Genomic DNA, 16,156 nt, shown 5'->3' with positions numbered 1-16,156 from the left:
CTCTGAATGTGGCTGACAATGACGGCAGACTGAGAAGCCAATGATAATGGCACCGGATTTGATTCTACTGTGTGTACTGGCATTTTGAGAGCCTAGTCTGTTTGGATGCTCACCTTCCTAGACCTGGATGGAGGGGGGAGGGCCTTGGACTTCCCACAGGGCAGGGCACCCTGACTTCTCTTAGGACTAGAGAGGGAGGGGGAGGGAGAGGGGGGAGGAGCCAGAGGGAAATGGGAGGATGAGAGGAGGTGGAAATTTTTAATAAATAAATAAATTTAAAAAAAAAGAAATAAAAAAAAAAGAAGGTGCATAAAGCAGGTCTGGTGAAGCAGGCCACCACAGGCTGCACTTGAGGACAGCTCGAGTCAGGCCAACTCTGGCTGCTGGATTTAGGGTTGCTATGTAAATGAATTTTTGGAAATAGGAGGAATGAAAAACAGGTGACAAGGGCAGAGCCCGCTGATGGCTTGGTTTCACTATGGGTTCTCTGAATTTCCTCATTGCCTGCAGGACCTTGGTGCTTGCTCACACCTTGGGCTTGCTTTTCCATGCACAGCTTTCCCAATGCAGGAGGGGAAGAAGACAGACAGGAGTCAATGAGTCCAGGGCAGAGTCTCTGTGGAGAGGGATTTTGTCCATCAAAGGGGTTACAAAACACTGATGACTTCCTGGGTGCATATCCCTTTTCCTTTCCACCCAACTCTCAGGGCCATAGAATCTCTACCCGCCTTTGTGTACATGGTTCCTCTGGAGTCAGGGAAGGAGGACACTGGACACATAGCTGTGAAAATGAAGTTTTCTTTCCTTTTCTTTTTTGTTTTGATTTTTATTGAGCTTCGTATTTTTCTTTGCTCTACTCCCTGCCTCTCCCTTCCCCTTCAACCCTCTCCCAAGATCCACATGCTCCCAATTTACTCAGGAGATCTTGTCTTTTTCTACTTCCCATGTAGATTAGATCTATGTAAATCTCTCTTAGGGTCCTCATAGTTGTCTAAGTTCTCTGGGATTGTGGTTTGTGGGCTAATTTTCTTTGCTTTATGTTTAAAACCCACTTATAAGTGAGTACATGTGATAATTGTTTTTCTGGGTCTTGATTACCTCACTCAAAATGATGCTTTCTAGCTCCATCCATTTTCCTGCAATATTCAAGATGTCGTTATTTTTTTCTGCTGTGTAAATGTACCACATTTTCCTTATTCATTCTTTAGTTGAGGGACATTTAGGTTGTTTCCAGGTTCTGGCTATGATAAACAATGCCACTATGAATGTAGTTGAGCACATGTCCTTGTGGCACGATTGAGCATCCTTTGGATATATACCCAAAAGTGGTATTACTGGGTCTTAAAGATTGTTTCCTAACTTTCTGAGAAATCACCACACTGACATCCATAGGGGATGTACCAGCTTGCACGCCCACCAGCAATGCAGGAGTGTTCCATTTTCCCTACAACCTCTCCAGCATAAGTTGTCATCAGTATTTTTGATCTTGGCCATTCTTGTAGATGTAAGATGGAATCTCAGAGTTGTTTTGATTTGCATTTCTCTGATGACTAAGGATGTTGAACATTTCCTTAAGCATCATTCAGCCATTTTAGATTCCTCTGTTGAGAGTTCTCTGTTTAGGTCTGTACTCCATGCTTTTAATCGGGCTATTTGTTCTTTTGTTGACCAATTTCTTGAGTTCTTTGTATATTTTGGAGATCAGACCTCTGTCTGATGTGGGGTTAGTGAAAATCTTTTCCTATTCTGTAGACTGTCATTTTATCTTGTTGACCATGTCATTGCTTTGCAGATTCAATCCAATGCCCATCAAAATTTCAGCAAAATTTTTCAGACCTTGAAAGAATGGTACTCAATTTCATATGGAAAAGAAAAAACCCAGGATAGCCAAAACAATTCTGTACAATAAAAGAACTTCTGAAGGTATCAAGGTATGAAGGGAGAAGAAAAATATGAAGAGAAGAGAGGAGGAGAAGGGACAGAAGGAAGAAAAAAAGACCTGTTTGTGGTACCTGCAGAGTCCAGCCTGGACCCATCCTCTTGGTAATATTTCTATCACTCTTGATTCGAAGCTGGGTCTCCTCTGCTCCCCAGCTGTCTGCAGCCTGAAGGGGTGAGGGATTCTTTGGCTAATTTTGACCAGAGGAGTAAAACTTCTGCTAGAAGGTATTAAATATACTATATAAAGGTATTATGTGTTTAAATCCAGTCCCATAGAGCTACCTTTAACTCAATATTACCCCCTACTGGGAGAGAGCGGAATAGACGTTATGAGCCAATAGACAGCGCAGAAAAGACTAACAGGAGGCCCTTGGTCGGGTCTTCCCTATGCTACACACACACGAAATGCAGCTCATTTGACAGATAGCTTCCCTGGTACAAACACATAAAACACCGAGACAGGAATATCAAAGGTTCAAAGTCATTCTTGGCTGCACACTGGAAGGTCCAAAACTGAGTTCCCCTTTGGGGGCGGGTGGTCACACACTGGAGCATAAAGGTTGAGTCTCAAAACTGTGTAAAGCTACCAAGAAGAGGCACCATGGTGGGAACCTGCTGGATCCACAACTCACGGAGACATTTTGCTTTTTTACAGTAAGGAACGGGGGACGTTTCCTGCTCTTCAGCCCAATGGGGCCGCTAACATTGAGGAGAAGGAATCAGTGCAGTAGAGAAGTTCAGGTGAATGGATAACAAAAACAACAACAACAACAAAAAAACTCGTTATGAGCGCACAGTGGAACTCTATTCTGGTGTAATGAAATATGTAATTTTCAGGGAAAAGAATGGAACTGTAAAATATTAGATTAGGTGGCCCAAACTCAGAAACAGCTCATTTCGAGCTGAACTTCTAGTTCTAGGCATGCGTATTTATGTGGTAGTGATTATGAACAGAGGCAGGAAGCTAGCTAGGGACCATGAGAGGGAGGGAAAGAGGCCTCCACAGCGGGAGGGTGAGGGGTACAGTATAACATGCCATATAAAATAGAAGGGAAATGCTGGGGCTGGACGGGTACAAGCTGGGGAGGGGAGGAAGAGAAGAGGGCCCAGGCTGGGGGAAAACTCAGCAAAAACTCTCTATGCAAACGACACGAGAAAACCTGTTACTTTCTATGCTGGCTACAAAATGGAACCAACCTTTGGCATACAATGGCAGATGGCTCACTGGGTAAAGGCACTTGCTGCAGAGGCCTCGCAACCTGGGTATGATCCCCGGAACCCATGATAGAGGGAAGAGAGTTCACTCCTAAAAGTTTTCCTACAACCTTCCTGGCAATAGCATGTGTGCACCTACACTCAACCATATATGCCATACGCACATGCTCACACCCATGAATATAAGCACACACATGCACATATAACAAAAATAGAATAAGTTTGGAAGTATGACTTATGAATACGCACAAGAGGGAGTAAAGGGGAGATGTTAAATATTCCTGACTGTACTGATATCTGCTTGGATTAACCAACAGCCACAAGGCTCAATTCCGTTGTGTAGTCGATATTAGAGGAACAGTGGGTTTCAGGGGGGGATGAGAAGAAACGGTGAAAGCTGGGCGATGGTGGCGCATGCCTTTAATCCCAGCACTCAGGAGGCAGAGGCAGGCGGATCTCTGTGAGTTCGAGACCAGACCAGCCTGGTCTACAAGAGCTAGTTCCAGGACCGGCTCCAAAGCCACAGAGAAACCCTATCTCGAAATACCAAAAAAAAAAAAAAAAAAAAAAAAAAAAAAAAAAAAAGAAGAAGAGAAGAAACGGTGACTGGGATCAGTGAGTAGGGGTGGGCATCTGAGTGTCACTTCTGTGGCTTTCATAAAATACCCTGACAAAAAGCAAAAAGCAGCTTAGGGGACAAGAGTTTGTTTCAGCTCATGGGGAAGTCAGTGCAGGCATATGACAGTTAGTCAAGTCGCACCCATAGTAAAGGGTAGAGAGAAATGAACGCACTTTTGCTCCCTGGCCAGATCACTCAGAACCCAAGCCAGGGGATGGCGCCGCCCACAGTGGGCAGGGTCCTTCCACATTCATTAAGATAATCAAGACGGCCCCTCCCCCCAGGCCATCCTGATCCTGACTCTCTTCCAGGTGACTCTAGCCTGTGCCTAGTTGACACTGTGGTGGTTTGTTTTTTGTCAACCAGGTATCAAGAACGATGCCTGGCTTCAGATACTAAATGAATATGGATGTTATTAAGTTAGGAACTGGGAGAACTATGTTATGGAGAGAAAAGCAATGATAGCTATGGGGTACACATGATAAAATTCAGGCCACGAGTGCAGACGCTTCGTCTCTTGCTGTGGCCACAGCTGTTCACTACTGGAACACTAACGTCTCTATTGCACATTTGAGAAGGGAGCCAGTTCAGGAGGGAGGCCTGGGCTGAGAGACAGCGGAAGTCAGTGGTAGACAGATGGAGTTGCAAACATCAGAGTGGGTGAGCTCAGGAGGGCAAGTCCCAAGAGGAGAGGCTGGGCAGACGCATGACACCATCCTTGTAAGAGGAACTCACACTGGTGGAGGAACACAGTTTGTGGGAGCACGGAGGTCCTTGTGCTCAGGGATAAGCATCGGGGAGCCAATGTTCAGCACACAGGGTTGCCCCTTCAAGAGAAAGAAAGCAGTACCTGCCATCCACCCAGAAGGCTGAAGTGGACGGGCCTTCTAGCCTAGCGACCTTTGTGTTTTCTGTGTGGCCAGAGGCTTTGCCAGGACTGGATCCTGTACAGACCCTTACTGTACGCCTGTTTTCCTCAGTCTACAGAACCCATCTTACGGACTTTACAAGGGTTTCAGTGCAATCATGTCTGACCGGCATTTAGCTTTCTTTGTTCCTCAGGCAGATTTCTGTATGCTTTGTTGTGAACGTGGAACTGAGTTAATCATCACCAGAGTCATTTGCGTCAAACTGTGCTGTGCTTCAATATGCCTAAAATAAACTATTTGGGGTCAGATTTCCGAAGCTTGAACCCACACCAATGGCTGAGTCGTATTGAGTCCTGAATTGCCTGCCTTCTTGTTTGCCGTTAAAGCTACAGAGACCCCTGGCATCAGCTGTCTGAAGTGACCAGATGAGAGGTCACCAGGGAAAGGGATTTCTCTGGTTCCGCCACGGCAGACATGCTGATAGTGAGCTGTCTCTTCCACAGACTGAGGTGAAGTCAACTCCAGGGAAGGGGCTCCTGCACTGGCGGCTTTTAGAAGAAAACCCTCTATTAACCACCATCGCGTAGCACACAGCTGCTTTTCACCTGGATGTGCTTGAAAACATCAAGCCAACACCACAGCAGAATTGTCCAGTCAGCAGAAGCGAGGCCCTCGGAGTCCGGCCTCCCCGTCCTAGGCACCTTGTTCATCCAACTGGAGCGTCAACGCCAATGCACTCGGAAGGCTGTGCCGTCCGCTTCTAACGTTCCCTCTCCAGTCCCTGTGTCATCTGGAGTCTTTCTTGAGGTATATTTAAAGGTGGGAACACGTGAGATAGAGGGACAATAGCCTAAGTCAAACACTGACTCAAAATGATGCCACTAACTGCACATCAAACCGTAGTGCACAAATAAGGACTAGACACGGGATTTCTGCTGTTCTGACATGCAGAACTGTAGGGCCCTGGTCTCCCTTATTCCTGGGGTGCATTGGCAGGGACAGTTTGTTAACAGTTAACTAAGCTTCCTGTGTGTTTCCGTGCTATCCCTGCCCCACCTGGTGATTTAGCTGCAGGCAATCTTCTCCATTGTTAATATGGTAATTTCCCACCTTCCTGGGCGGAGAGATCTTTGTGCTGCAGTTAGGTAGAAAAGGGCTTCCCCAAGTCTGAATAAACGGCATTCACTTGATCTCCTATCGAATGACCCTGGTCTCTGTGTCTTGTGTTCAATCTCCAGGCCCTTGCCCGGACTCGCATTCGGTACAGCTGCGTGCGAACTGTACCGAGGGTGTAACACCAAAACCGGGTGTTACACAGAACAAGTATTTTAAAATTTTTTTGTTTTCTAATTATGTGTGTGACTTCAGTGCAGATGCCTAGAGGGATCGGATCCCTTTGCAGCTAGAGTTACAGGCCATTTAAAAAAATTACTTCTTCTAGACATTATAATCACATCTTTCCCCATTTCCCTTTCCTACCTCCAAATACTCCATACAAAACCCCTCATTTCCCTCCAAACTCATGGCTTGTTTTCCCATTAATTGTGTTACACACATAGACACACACATCTACATACATAACACCCAAGTACAGCTTGATCAGTCTGTGTAATGTCACTAGTGTGTGTCTGTTTCGGAGCTGACCATTTGCTATTTGTGGTGGTCTGAATGAAATGCCCCCCCCCAGAATCACAGGGAGTGGCATTATTGGAGGTGCGGCCTTGTTGGAGGAAGTGTGTCACTGGGGGTGGGCTTTGAGGTTTTAGACGTTCAAGCCCGGCCCATGGTCACTCTCTCTTTCTGCCGACTGAAGGATCCAGATGCAGAACTCTCAGCTCCTCACTAGCACCATGTCTGCTAGCATGCCACCATGTTTTCCTCCACGATGACAATGGACTAAACCTCTGCCCTGGAAGCCGGCACCAATTCAATGTTTTCTTTATAAGAGTTGCCGTGGTCACGGTTTCTCTTCCCTAACTGAGACAGCATTGGATGACCAACTCACGTGCTCTTCCCTGGGGAGGTTATTTCTCCTATCCTCAGCACCCCTCGGGTGTCTTACAGGCTGTTCCGAGCTGCCTGACATGGTGTTGGGAATAGAACTCCAGTCCTCTGGAAGTGCAGCAAATGTCCTTAACTGCTGAGCCGTCTCTCCAACCACAAACATTCTAAGTTAGGTAATTCATAACGATTATCTATTTTTTTTGTCTAAAATATTCTTGGAATTCTGCATTGTATTTCCTTTAAAAAAAACCCTCTCTGTATTATTTTTATATGTAGGTTTTGGGGGTGTGTTCTTGTGTATGAGCCCATGCCTAGATGACCCATGAACGTCTGGAGATTCTCCCATCTCCACACCTTTTCTCACCTTAGAGCACTAGAATTACAAACGCCACCACTACAGCATGCTTTAGGGGGTCCTGGGGATCAAGCACCGGTCCGTACCCAAATGCACCAAGCGTTTAACACCCGAGCCATCTTCTTAGCTCTACACAGCTTCTTACCTCAAAATGGTCACCCATTAAATAACTGTCTACTGATAGCTTCCCGATAAAATTGTCAGAGAAACAGTGTGGGCCTCAGGCAGAAACTCAGGCGCAGAGACGCAGTCACTTCTGAAGCGTTTTAATTGTTCACATTTACCCTAGTTGAGGTTCATACTACTTCATTTGACAATTTAAAAATCATTCTGTAAACAAGGTAAAAAAATTACAGCTGCAACAGCTAAATGAAGGACGCGTGTGTAATAAAAGAAGGGAGTGTGTGGGAAAGTATGTCAGAACAAGCAAAGGAACCGTGAGCGTGATTGCGAGGCCAGAGTAAGGGGGCGTTCCCCGGCCTCTGAGACAAACAAAGGCGTAACGGTACGAAACAAGCATGAATTCAAAGTGCAGGTGTGCCAGCGTTGATTTCCACATCCCTTCAGCAGACAGAGCATTCTATTCTGTTCTAAAAAGTGGCAGGTTCTGTTTTAAACATCTAGTTACGTTGTCTTGCAGAATCCCTTCACTGCATACATAACGTCTACACCGACTTAAGGAAAGTTGGTCATACGTGATACATGATATACATGGGAATGGCAAAGGGCATTGTTTTGTTTTTTGTTACTTTTTTTTTTTTTTTTTTTTGCCGTATTTTCAACGAGTAACAAGAATCTAAAGACCCAGATGAGAAGCGTCAAGACTTCTAGTCCTTCCAAAGACAAAAATTGAGACAAAAAGCTGATCCCGTTGCTTTCACGTTCGGATTCTCAGATGATCCTGTTGCTTTCTGGCCCAGCTGACAGAAATAATTAGAACAAGTTGTCGATGTCCAAACGGATCAAATCTGTCATTCCAGCCTCGTGTAAACATTGCTTCCATTTTCATAACTGCTTGGAACCCAAATGTGTCCTCCTTGAAGGGGGAACCAGTGTAGAATACGATTTTTGGATAGACGATTTTTTATGAAATATATTTCAAATCTTAAAAAATATTTTTAAGACTTACTAAAGTAGTTCAAGATTTATCCAGCCAACAATGCCCCTTCCTTCTGAAAACAGCCTCGTGTTTGCAATGCTCCATTTCCTCCCAGACCTAACTTTATTTCGGAGCCCGAATGCACAGAGCACGCCCGTCTGTTAGCATCAGACAGCACTGGTTTTACACCACGGATCCAGCTGAACAGCAAGAGCACTAAGTTATAATACACATATCACTGACAGTTCGGTTTTTTAGGGGGGATTCACTGAATAAACTAGATTCTGGTCACCATACCCCACAGGCAGAATGCTAGTGCCTTACTTTGGGGGTGTTTATCTATTTCTCTCCAGTTTAAATTGTATTACATTATGAAAACACTAGGCTTCAAGCCAGGTACTAATAAATATTTAATTTAAAAGAAAAGACTCCCCTCCCCCCCAACGCAGACGAACATAAAAACCCCTTTGCCTGTCTTCCCGTATCAGCCGGACAGGGCAGAGATTTCGTAGTCACTGGCGGAGGTGAGGGGTTTGCCCATCATACGAATGTTCTTTGCACTGGTGACCCTGGCCATCATGCACACTGGCTTGTCAAAGTACCTCACCAGAGCAGGCTCGGTCAAGAGTGAGGCCAGAAACTGTTCGAAGGTGATGGCCCAGTCCCGGTCTAGGCTGCTGCTCCCGGGCAGAGCGGCCGTGCCCTGGCCACTACGCACCAGGACTGTGTCCTCCCCAATGTCCTCACAGTGCAATTTGTCCTCCTCGTGGGAGCCGGCACTCAGCACCGAGTAGGAGGACATGGAGCTGTCGTCCTTGGTGTCATCATCAGAGATGAGCATGGAGGAGCAGGCTCCATTGTCCCTGGGCGAGGAATCCTCCAGCTTAATATCCTCCATCTGCCCTCCCAGGGAGTGTTCCTCACTGTCAGCTGCCAGGCTGGCTGGGAGTGGTTCTGCCGATTCCACCGTGTAGGGCTGGCTGGGCCCCTTCTTGGGGAAGAGCATGCCCGGGAGGGCCTGGCTGCAGGGTGGTCCGGTGACGCCTTCCTCTTTGGCAGGCTGGGTAATGAAGAACTTGCCCACCTCTCCGATTTCCAGCAGGAGGCTGGTCACTGCGGCCGTGGCGTGGTACAGCTCCTGCTCGTTGGGGTCTTCGCTGAACATGTTGTACATGGTCTTACAGAGCTCGATGAACTGGCCCTGGAGAAGGAGTGGGGGAGGGGAGGAGTTAAGAGCAAGGACTAAGCAAGTATTAAACCACGACTCTTTTATAAAAAATTTATTTATTATGTACACAGTATACTATCTGCATGTGTACTTGCAACCCAGAAGAGGGCACCAGACCTCATTACAGATGGTTGTGAGCCACCGTGAGGTTGCTGGGAATTGAACTCAAGACCTCTGGAAGAAGAGTCAGCCCTCTTAACCGCTGAGCCATCTCTCCAGCCCCTAAACTACGACTCTTAAAGATCCTAGGAAAATGCTCTTTGGAGAAGGGATGGACCTACTGTTACGGTCTCTTTATTAGTCTATTTCTTTTTTAATTAAAAAAAATCTGAAATAACCACGAAACTAGAAAGATGAAATAGTAAAGGCCTTCATAGACTCATCACCCAGAGTCTGACTACAGCAGAGGCTGGGGAGATGGCTCAGTCTCCCAAGCACCCACATTTTAAAGGGTGGGGAGGTGTGGTGGCAAGTGCTTGCTATCCCAGAACAGGGGGAGACAGAAATAGGTGAGCCCTTGTGGCTCACTGGTGAGCTACAGGCCAGTAAGACTGTCTCAGACATATGGTGGCTTTGCTCCTGAGGGGTGGTGGCTGAGGCTGTCCTCTGGCCTCCATTTGTGTATGCACACACGCACCACATGTGTGCCCCTGTGCACACGAAAGCACACCCGTCACACACAATAACTAAACTACATTTTGCTAAATTTTTTTCTGCTTTTGCTGCTGCCCCCTCCATTTTGGTTGTTTTGAGACACAGCTTCACTATATAACCCAGGCTGGTTCCAAATTCACTATCTTGTTTTCTCTGCCTCCTCAGAACCGGGACGACGGCATGGACCACCATGCCTGCCTCTTCAGAACCGGGACGACGGCATGGACCACCATGCTAGGCATTACACCCTGTTTACTTTTCTTTATTCTCTTTTTCTCCTTGCTGAAGAATCTTAAGGAGGCAGCAGACTCATCTCGTCTTCCATCTCTGAAGTTATGAAGGTTTCCCCAAGGTTTAGCTGTCATAGCCTTGACCGGGACAGAGCCCCTCACTTCCCTGTAAGGAAGCAATGCCTTCACTCTAACCGGGTGCCCTGTCTGTTCCTGAGCTGGAAACCCACCATTTCACGATTTTAACTGTTATATCCCTCCTGTAATAGGAAGATGTGTTAGACATTTCTACTGCTGAACACAGTGAAGCGGAAACAGCCTGAACTCGGGCATCCAAAGGGAATTCTACTGGTAGGGGTGGATGGATGGACTCCCAGAACTGAGTACTTCGTTGTTTAAAGTTTCTTTTAGGAGAAAGTTTTCTTGAGGCTGAGCACAATTTTGATGGAAAAGAAATAAATGCAGACAGGACCGGAGACGAAGCTCAACTGCTGAGCGTTTGCCTGGCAGGCTCGAGGCCCTGGCTTCCGCGCTCGGTCCTGCACAAACAGGGTGTGCTGGGCATAGGCCTGTAACCTTAGTGCTTGGGAAGTGGAGGCTGGAGGTCAGAAATTCAGGTCATTCTCAGCTACACAGTGAGTTGGAGGTCAGCCTGGACTACACGACATCCTATCTTATAACAACAAAAACAACAACCAAAAAACCCCAATACCCCAAACCCAAGCAGCGAAGAGTTAAGGACCCCAAACTCTCGCTGTTTTGGGGAGTATTTATTTTATTATATAGACTCTTACCTGATTCAACTTGGGCAAATCCTTCGCATTTTTTGACTTAGACTTATTTTCTGCAGTCCAGAGTTTCAGATAATTACGGTTTTCTTGAGAATTTGCCCTCTTCCCTACAATGCAAATGCCGAGAGGTGAGTATTTGTGGGCCAGGAAACAGGAACTCAGGCAGCAATCAGGTAACTAGAGAGGAAGACAGCCGTACCTTTGTCCTGCTTCAGACTCACTGTGACGAAGCCGTCTTCCGCGCTCTGTTTGCTCCTGCTGTCCAACCCAACGACTACCGGACATATTCAGAAGAAAGAAAGGTGTTATAGGATAAGAAACAGGCTTATCAGGAGAACACTAATATCCTACAGGCACACTGGCATGTTTCAGCAAACAGAAATTTAAATACTGGCTGGGGAGACAGTTCAGCTGTTGGAGCTATGATGCTCTTGCAGGGTCCAGAGTTTGAGTCTCAGCACCCACATCAGGTGGCTTAAAACTGCCTGTTACTCCACACTCATCACACACACACACACACACACACACACACACACACACACACACACTTTATGAATCTTTAAGCCGGGGTGGTGGCAGTGCACGCCTTTAATCCCAGTATTTGAGAGGTAGAGGCAGGCTGATCTCTGTGAGTTTGAGGCCAGCCTGGTCTACAGAATGAGTTCCAGGACAGCCTCCAAAGCTGCACAGTGAAACCCTGTCTTGAAAAAACAAAAAATAAATAAAAATCTTTAAACATAAATACAAACATAAAATACCAGTATCCCATGTCAGATAACTTGTTTATCAAAGTGTATTTCTGGTATCACATGACGTATACTTATACTAAACAATTATTTTTTAGAAATTTGAATTTGACTGGATGACTCATAGTTTATTTGACAACCCTACCCCTGGATGAAGGATGGCCTCAGATTTAGTTCTCACAGCTGGGCTTTATTGTACAGTGAAAAATTAAAACCCCATCCTGCTTGCGATCTTCTCACTTCCCAAGTGTTCACAGTGACTTGAAATAGAATCAAGGGACGAACTCTCCCAGGGACACAGGATGCTAGTGGGAGCCAGGGGAAGACATGTTCTCCCTCGTAATTTGGCTTCTCTAAAATACAGTGTTTTAAGAGCCCAGCTACAACTTTGTTTTCTTCATAAAATTGGACATTGCAGGAGCCAGCCATGAGAAACAGACCACCCAAAGGAAGTTCTTCCAACGATTATCACCTGCCAGAGTAGGACTCAGCCAAGATAACCCTAATGGAGTCTCAGCAGTTTACTCTGAAGCAATACCTGGTTGCAGGAAGGACCATAAACTAAGATTATCTGAGCACCACCCAAGAACAGACCATCCAAAGGAAACGCCTAAGGTTCCAACCATTGTAGATAGGACCACCTGCCAGCACACTCCCCAGGACACCCCTAGACAAATGTTAGCCAATTAGGGGTCCTGAACCTCAGAAACCCCTCACCCTCACCTTTACCACTATAAAAACCCAATTCTAACTGAGCTCGGGGCCTGTTTATTCCAATACATTGGACATGTGGGGAGACTGAGTTTATAAACTTGTATAAAATAAAGGCTCTTTGCTTTTACATATGGGACTCGGTCTCCTTGTTGGTTTTTGGGGGACTTGACGATCTGTGCAAAACAGACATTACAGGACACACACACCTGGAAGCCAAGAAGTACAACACCCTCAATTCTGACGGAGTTGACTGGCTTCAAGAGTGTGTCCTGTATTTCCTCAGCTACCCCAAAGGGGGCTGGTTTTTCAAGTTGCCTCGACAGTGTTTTGCCAGAGGGACAGACTCCATGTGACTGAGGAACTCTAACCTGATTCATGAAAAATCTTCAGGAGACAAATAGACACTCGTGATATTTAATCCATGGTGAACCCGAGCTGTGGTTATTATGCAAACATCTGAAAACCCAGAAGGGGTGAGAGTTTTATTACTGAGCACGATTTGATGGATATAGGATTCAGCACAGTGGAAGCACTTAGGAGTGCAGGGCCTGCTCTTGTCCAGAGGGCCATAACTGGTGATATAAGTTGAGCTCAGCAGGGAACACATCTGCTCCCAAGCCTACTGGCCTGACCTCAATCCCTGGGACCTACACAACAAGGAGAGAACTGATGCTGGCAGGTTGTCATCCACACATGGTTTGTGGTGTACACACACACACACACACACACACACACACACACACACAATTTTTTGCTTGTTTGTTTCTCTGTTTCTTGTTTGTTTCACTGTCCTAGAACTCACTCTATAGACCAGGCTGCCCTTGAACTCACAAAGATCTACCTGTGTTTGCCTCCCACGTACTGGCATTAAAAGTGTGCACCACCACCTCCCAGCCTATCTTTTGTGTGTGTGTGTGTGTGTATGTGTGTGTGTATATATGTGTGTATATATGTGTATGTATTTCAAAACATCCAACATGAAGCAGTAGCACTTCTGGAGTTAGAAAAACACTCTGAGAAGCATTGTTGAAGGACATTCCACAGTGCGGCACGTGACCATCTCAGAAGCTTTTACCTAAGAGGAGGATCCTCTCTAAAATGGACATCCCCAACAAGGATGTTAGGGATGCAGATACACAGCTGGCCACGTGAAGAACAGTGGGTGTGCTCAGGACTGCATGAGAGGCTGCAACTACAGACTGTATGATCTCATTAGGTCTCCAGCACCCCCGATCTGGCAACTATCATCTCCACTATCCACAGAGGAACTGGGGCTCCAAGGCAGGATTCTGCCTGTAGTCGCCAAGGTAACGATATGCAGAGTTAGCCCCCTGTCGATACTCGCTCCTCAACAGTGCTGTGGACCACAAGACAGCAGAGTCTGCTTCCCTTTCCTCCAGTAACCCTGGGCACCCACCCGAGAGTTCGAACCAGGCCTACACTGCACTTGTTCAGATACAGCAAGAATTAAGAAGCCAAAACAAACAACCAAGCCCAGAGGCAGCAGTGTGGAGTGCTGGACCCCAAGGCAGAAGCCACACGAGTAATGCATGCCTTCGGAGAGAGGTGCAGTGAGTCACAGTGCATATTTAGGCCAAATTGCATCCTCATAGACCAAACAATCACACAGATGAGGGGTTGGCAAACTGAAATGGACCAGATGGAACTCCATGGAGGATTGGTTCCAGGACCATCCTGTGGACAGCAGAATCCACAGGCACTCAGATCTGCTGTGCACTTGTGTGCAATCTATACACACCCTCCTACGGATCTTAAACTGTCTCTGGATTGCAACTAATGAGATGTAAATGCTATGTAAACAGTTGGAACGCCCCAGTGTTTGGGAAATGAAAACAAGGAAAGGGGCTGCACATGTTCAATCTAGAGGAGCTGTTTCTGATTGAATATTCTTCAGTAAACAATTGGCTGAAATCTGTGCCATCCTCAGAGCTGAGTTTCCAAATGTATGCTATGCACACCTCGCTTGCTTTAAAATGTGAGTTTGGGAATTGAACTGCAGTCCCCGAGGGAGAAATGTCACCTACCATGTGTGCATTCTGGGGTGATGTCTTCAAAGAAGTATTGAGTGGCTTCAAAGGCAGAGTCGGGCTCGTCTTGATCGGAGGATGGCTCTGTGGAGAGTGGTGGGCTGTGACTCAACACTAAGTTTCCTCACTCAGGCAAATGATGGGGGGGGGGACCAAAAATAAAGTTATCCAAGAGGGATGGAGGACAGAAGCACCCCGGAGGCCTCTGTGGGCATCATTTTGTCTTTAACTCCATTTTAACCCCACACTAGCATCCCTCTGCATTTTCCTCTCTGTCAGGGAGATTTCCCAAAGACTTTGAAATAATACTTTCTGGGTCAATTGTAGGACACTGTTTGCTACACACACCCACATTTACTCCCATCTGGGATGTGAATGTATCTGCCTTCACTTTTATTGTCTTTAGTATTTGATAGACTGGTTTAGAACTGAGCCCCAGGCCTCAGCAGCAGGACCCCCAATGTTAAAACTGCTCCTCAAAACAGAAGCCTTCAGCATCTCATTTTTTCCCTTGGAATGTTTGTGTCCCACCTGCCACCAAAGCCTCTGCACCCTTTCTCTTGAAGAGAGGTGTGATGTCTTCTATGAGCTCGGCTCATTTCTGAGACAGGCAAGTGGGAATCAAATCAAGGACACCCTCCTCCAGGAACGCGTGTGAATAGTAGCAACTTGGCCTGGCCTTTGCGAAAGGCTGACAGGCAGACAGGTACCAGCAAAGGAAGAGACGGAGAGTCAGGTCCAGGGCACCAGACGCACGCTGCGATGTGTGGCCACTTACCTGGCAAGACGTGCATTTTGTACAGGAGTTTGAGTTTCTCTGTGAGGTCCCCGTGGCATGCAGCACCTAGGAATCATGGAAGAACCAGTGTGAAATGTGGTCCTGTGTGTTCGTGATGTCCCCAGGCTCAGAGAGCTCTTGTAAAAGTTTGCTTTTTATATAGTGAACCAAGGCATTGTGTGACAAGAGTTCTGCCTAGGACCTACTTGGGTTTAAGAACTCTCACACCGGGAGGTTTGGTTCCAAATGCTTTGTTCTCACTGTGCCTACAGAAGATCTGGCCTCTCCTTGTCCTCAGTTTCCCCTTCGTGACACTAGACAACAACAGAAAAGTCTACCACTGATCCTGACACTGGGATCCCAGAACAATAAAACTATATATATTAATACACACAATGATTTTTAAATCTATCAGCTAGATTGATAGTTTTATGTATTCTAAGTGATTTATTAATGGGAAAGATTAAAAAACTGGGCCTTAATATCCTAAACAACTATGAATTCAGTAATAAAAGAACACATTTAAGATTAACTCTAAATTACTCAATGCTGTTTTTTGTTTCCTGAAATGTTTTAATTTTGCTCTAACCTGCATTTTAATTTATTCTGACTTTATAAGGTTCAATAAAAAAAATCCTGCTACTTTCCTCTGAGTTACTCCTGAAATCAGAAAATCTTTTGGAAATATATATTTAAGTCCCCGAGGACGAGACAGTTCCGAAGAGGGAGTGAGGACTTGGAATCCAGGTGGGAAGGGACTTTACGGTTATGCAGTCTCTGCAAGTCACCTGACTTCACCTAGCTTTTGTTTCTTCCACGGTCAACAGCAACGTTAACAGTAGGCAGGTAGACCCAAAAGGTTGGT

The 16,156-nt window shown here is 46.1% G+C and overlaps 1 protein-coding gene across 1 annotated transcript in view; it reads right to left on the bottom strand.

The window, feature by feature from the left end:
- Nucleotides 1–7,253: 7,253 nt before the first annotated feature.
- Nucleotides 7,254–16,156, bottom strand: part of Tbc1d9 (TBC1 domain family member 9) — a 95,925-nt gene continuing 87,022 nt past the window's right edge. Inside the window, exons 17-21 of the mRNA XM_050161573.1 lie at nucleotides 15,292–15,357; nucleotides 14,511–14,597; nucleotides 11,205–11,279; nucleotides 11,009–11,112; nucleotides 7,254–9,303 (exon numbers count right to left, since the gene is read on the bottom strand). Of these exons, the coding sequence (XP_050017530.1) occupies nucleotides 8,587–9,303; nucleotides 11,009–11,112; nucleotides 11,205–11,279; nucleotides 14,511–14,597; nucleotides 15,292–15,357 (1,049 nt within the window). The 3' untranslated portion in view covers nucleotides 7,254–8,586. The remainder of the gene's footprint in view (nucleotides 9,304–11,008; nucleotides 11,113–11,204; nucleotides 11,280–14,510; nucleotides 14,598–15,291; nucleotides 15,358–16,156) is intronic.

The sequence above is a fragment of the Alexandromys fortis genome, unplaced genomic scaffold, assembly GCF_014885135.2.
Source record: "Alexandromys fortis isolate MF-2015 unplaced genomic scaffold, M_Fortis_MF-2015_v1.1 scaffold_127, whole genome shotgun sequence".
In the NCBI taxonomy this organism is placed as follows: Eukaryota; Metazoa; Chordata; class Mammalia; order Rodentia; family Cricetidae; genus Alexandromys; species Alexandromys fortis.
The sequence above is the reverse complement of the archived record's forward strand: the minus strand, read 5'-3'. Positions and strand labels throughout refer to the sequence as shown.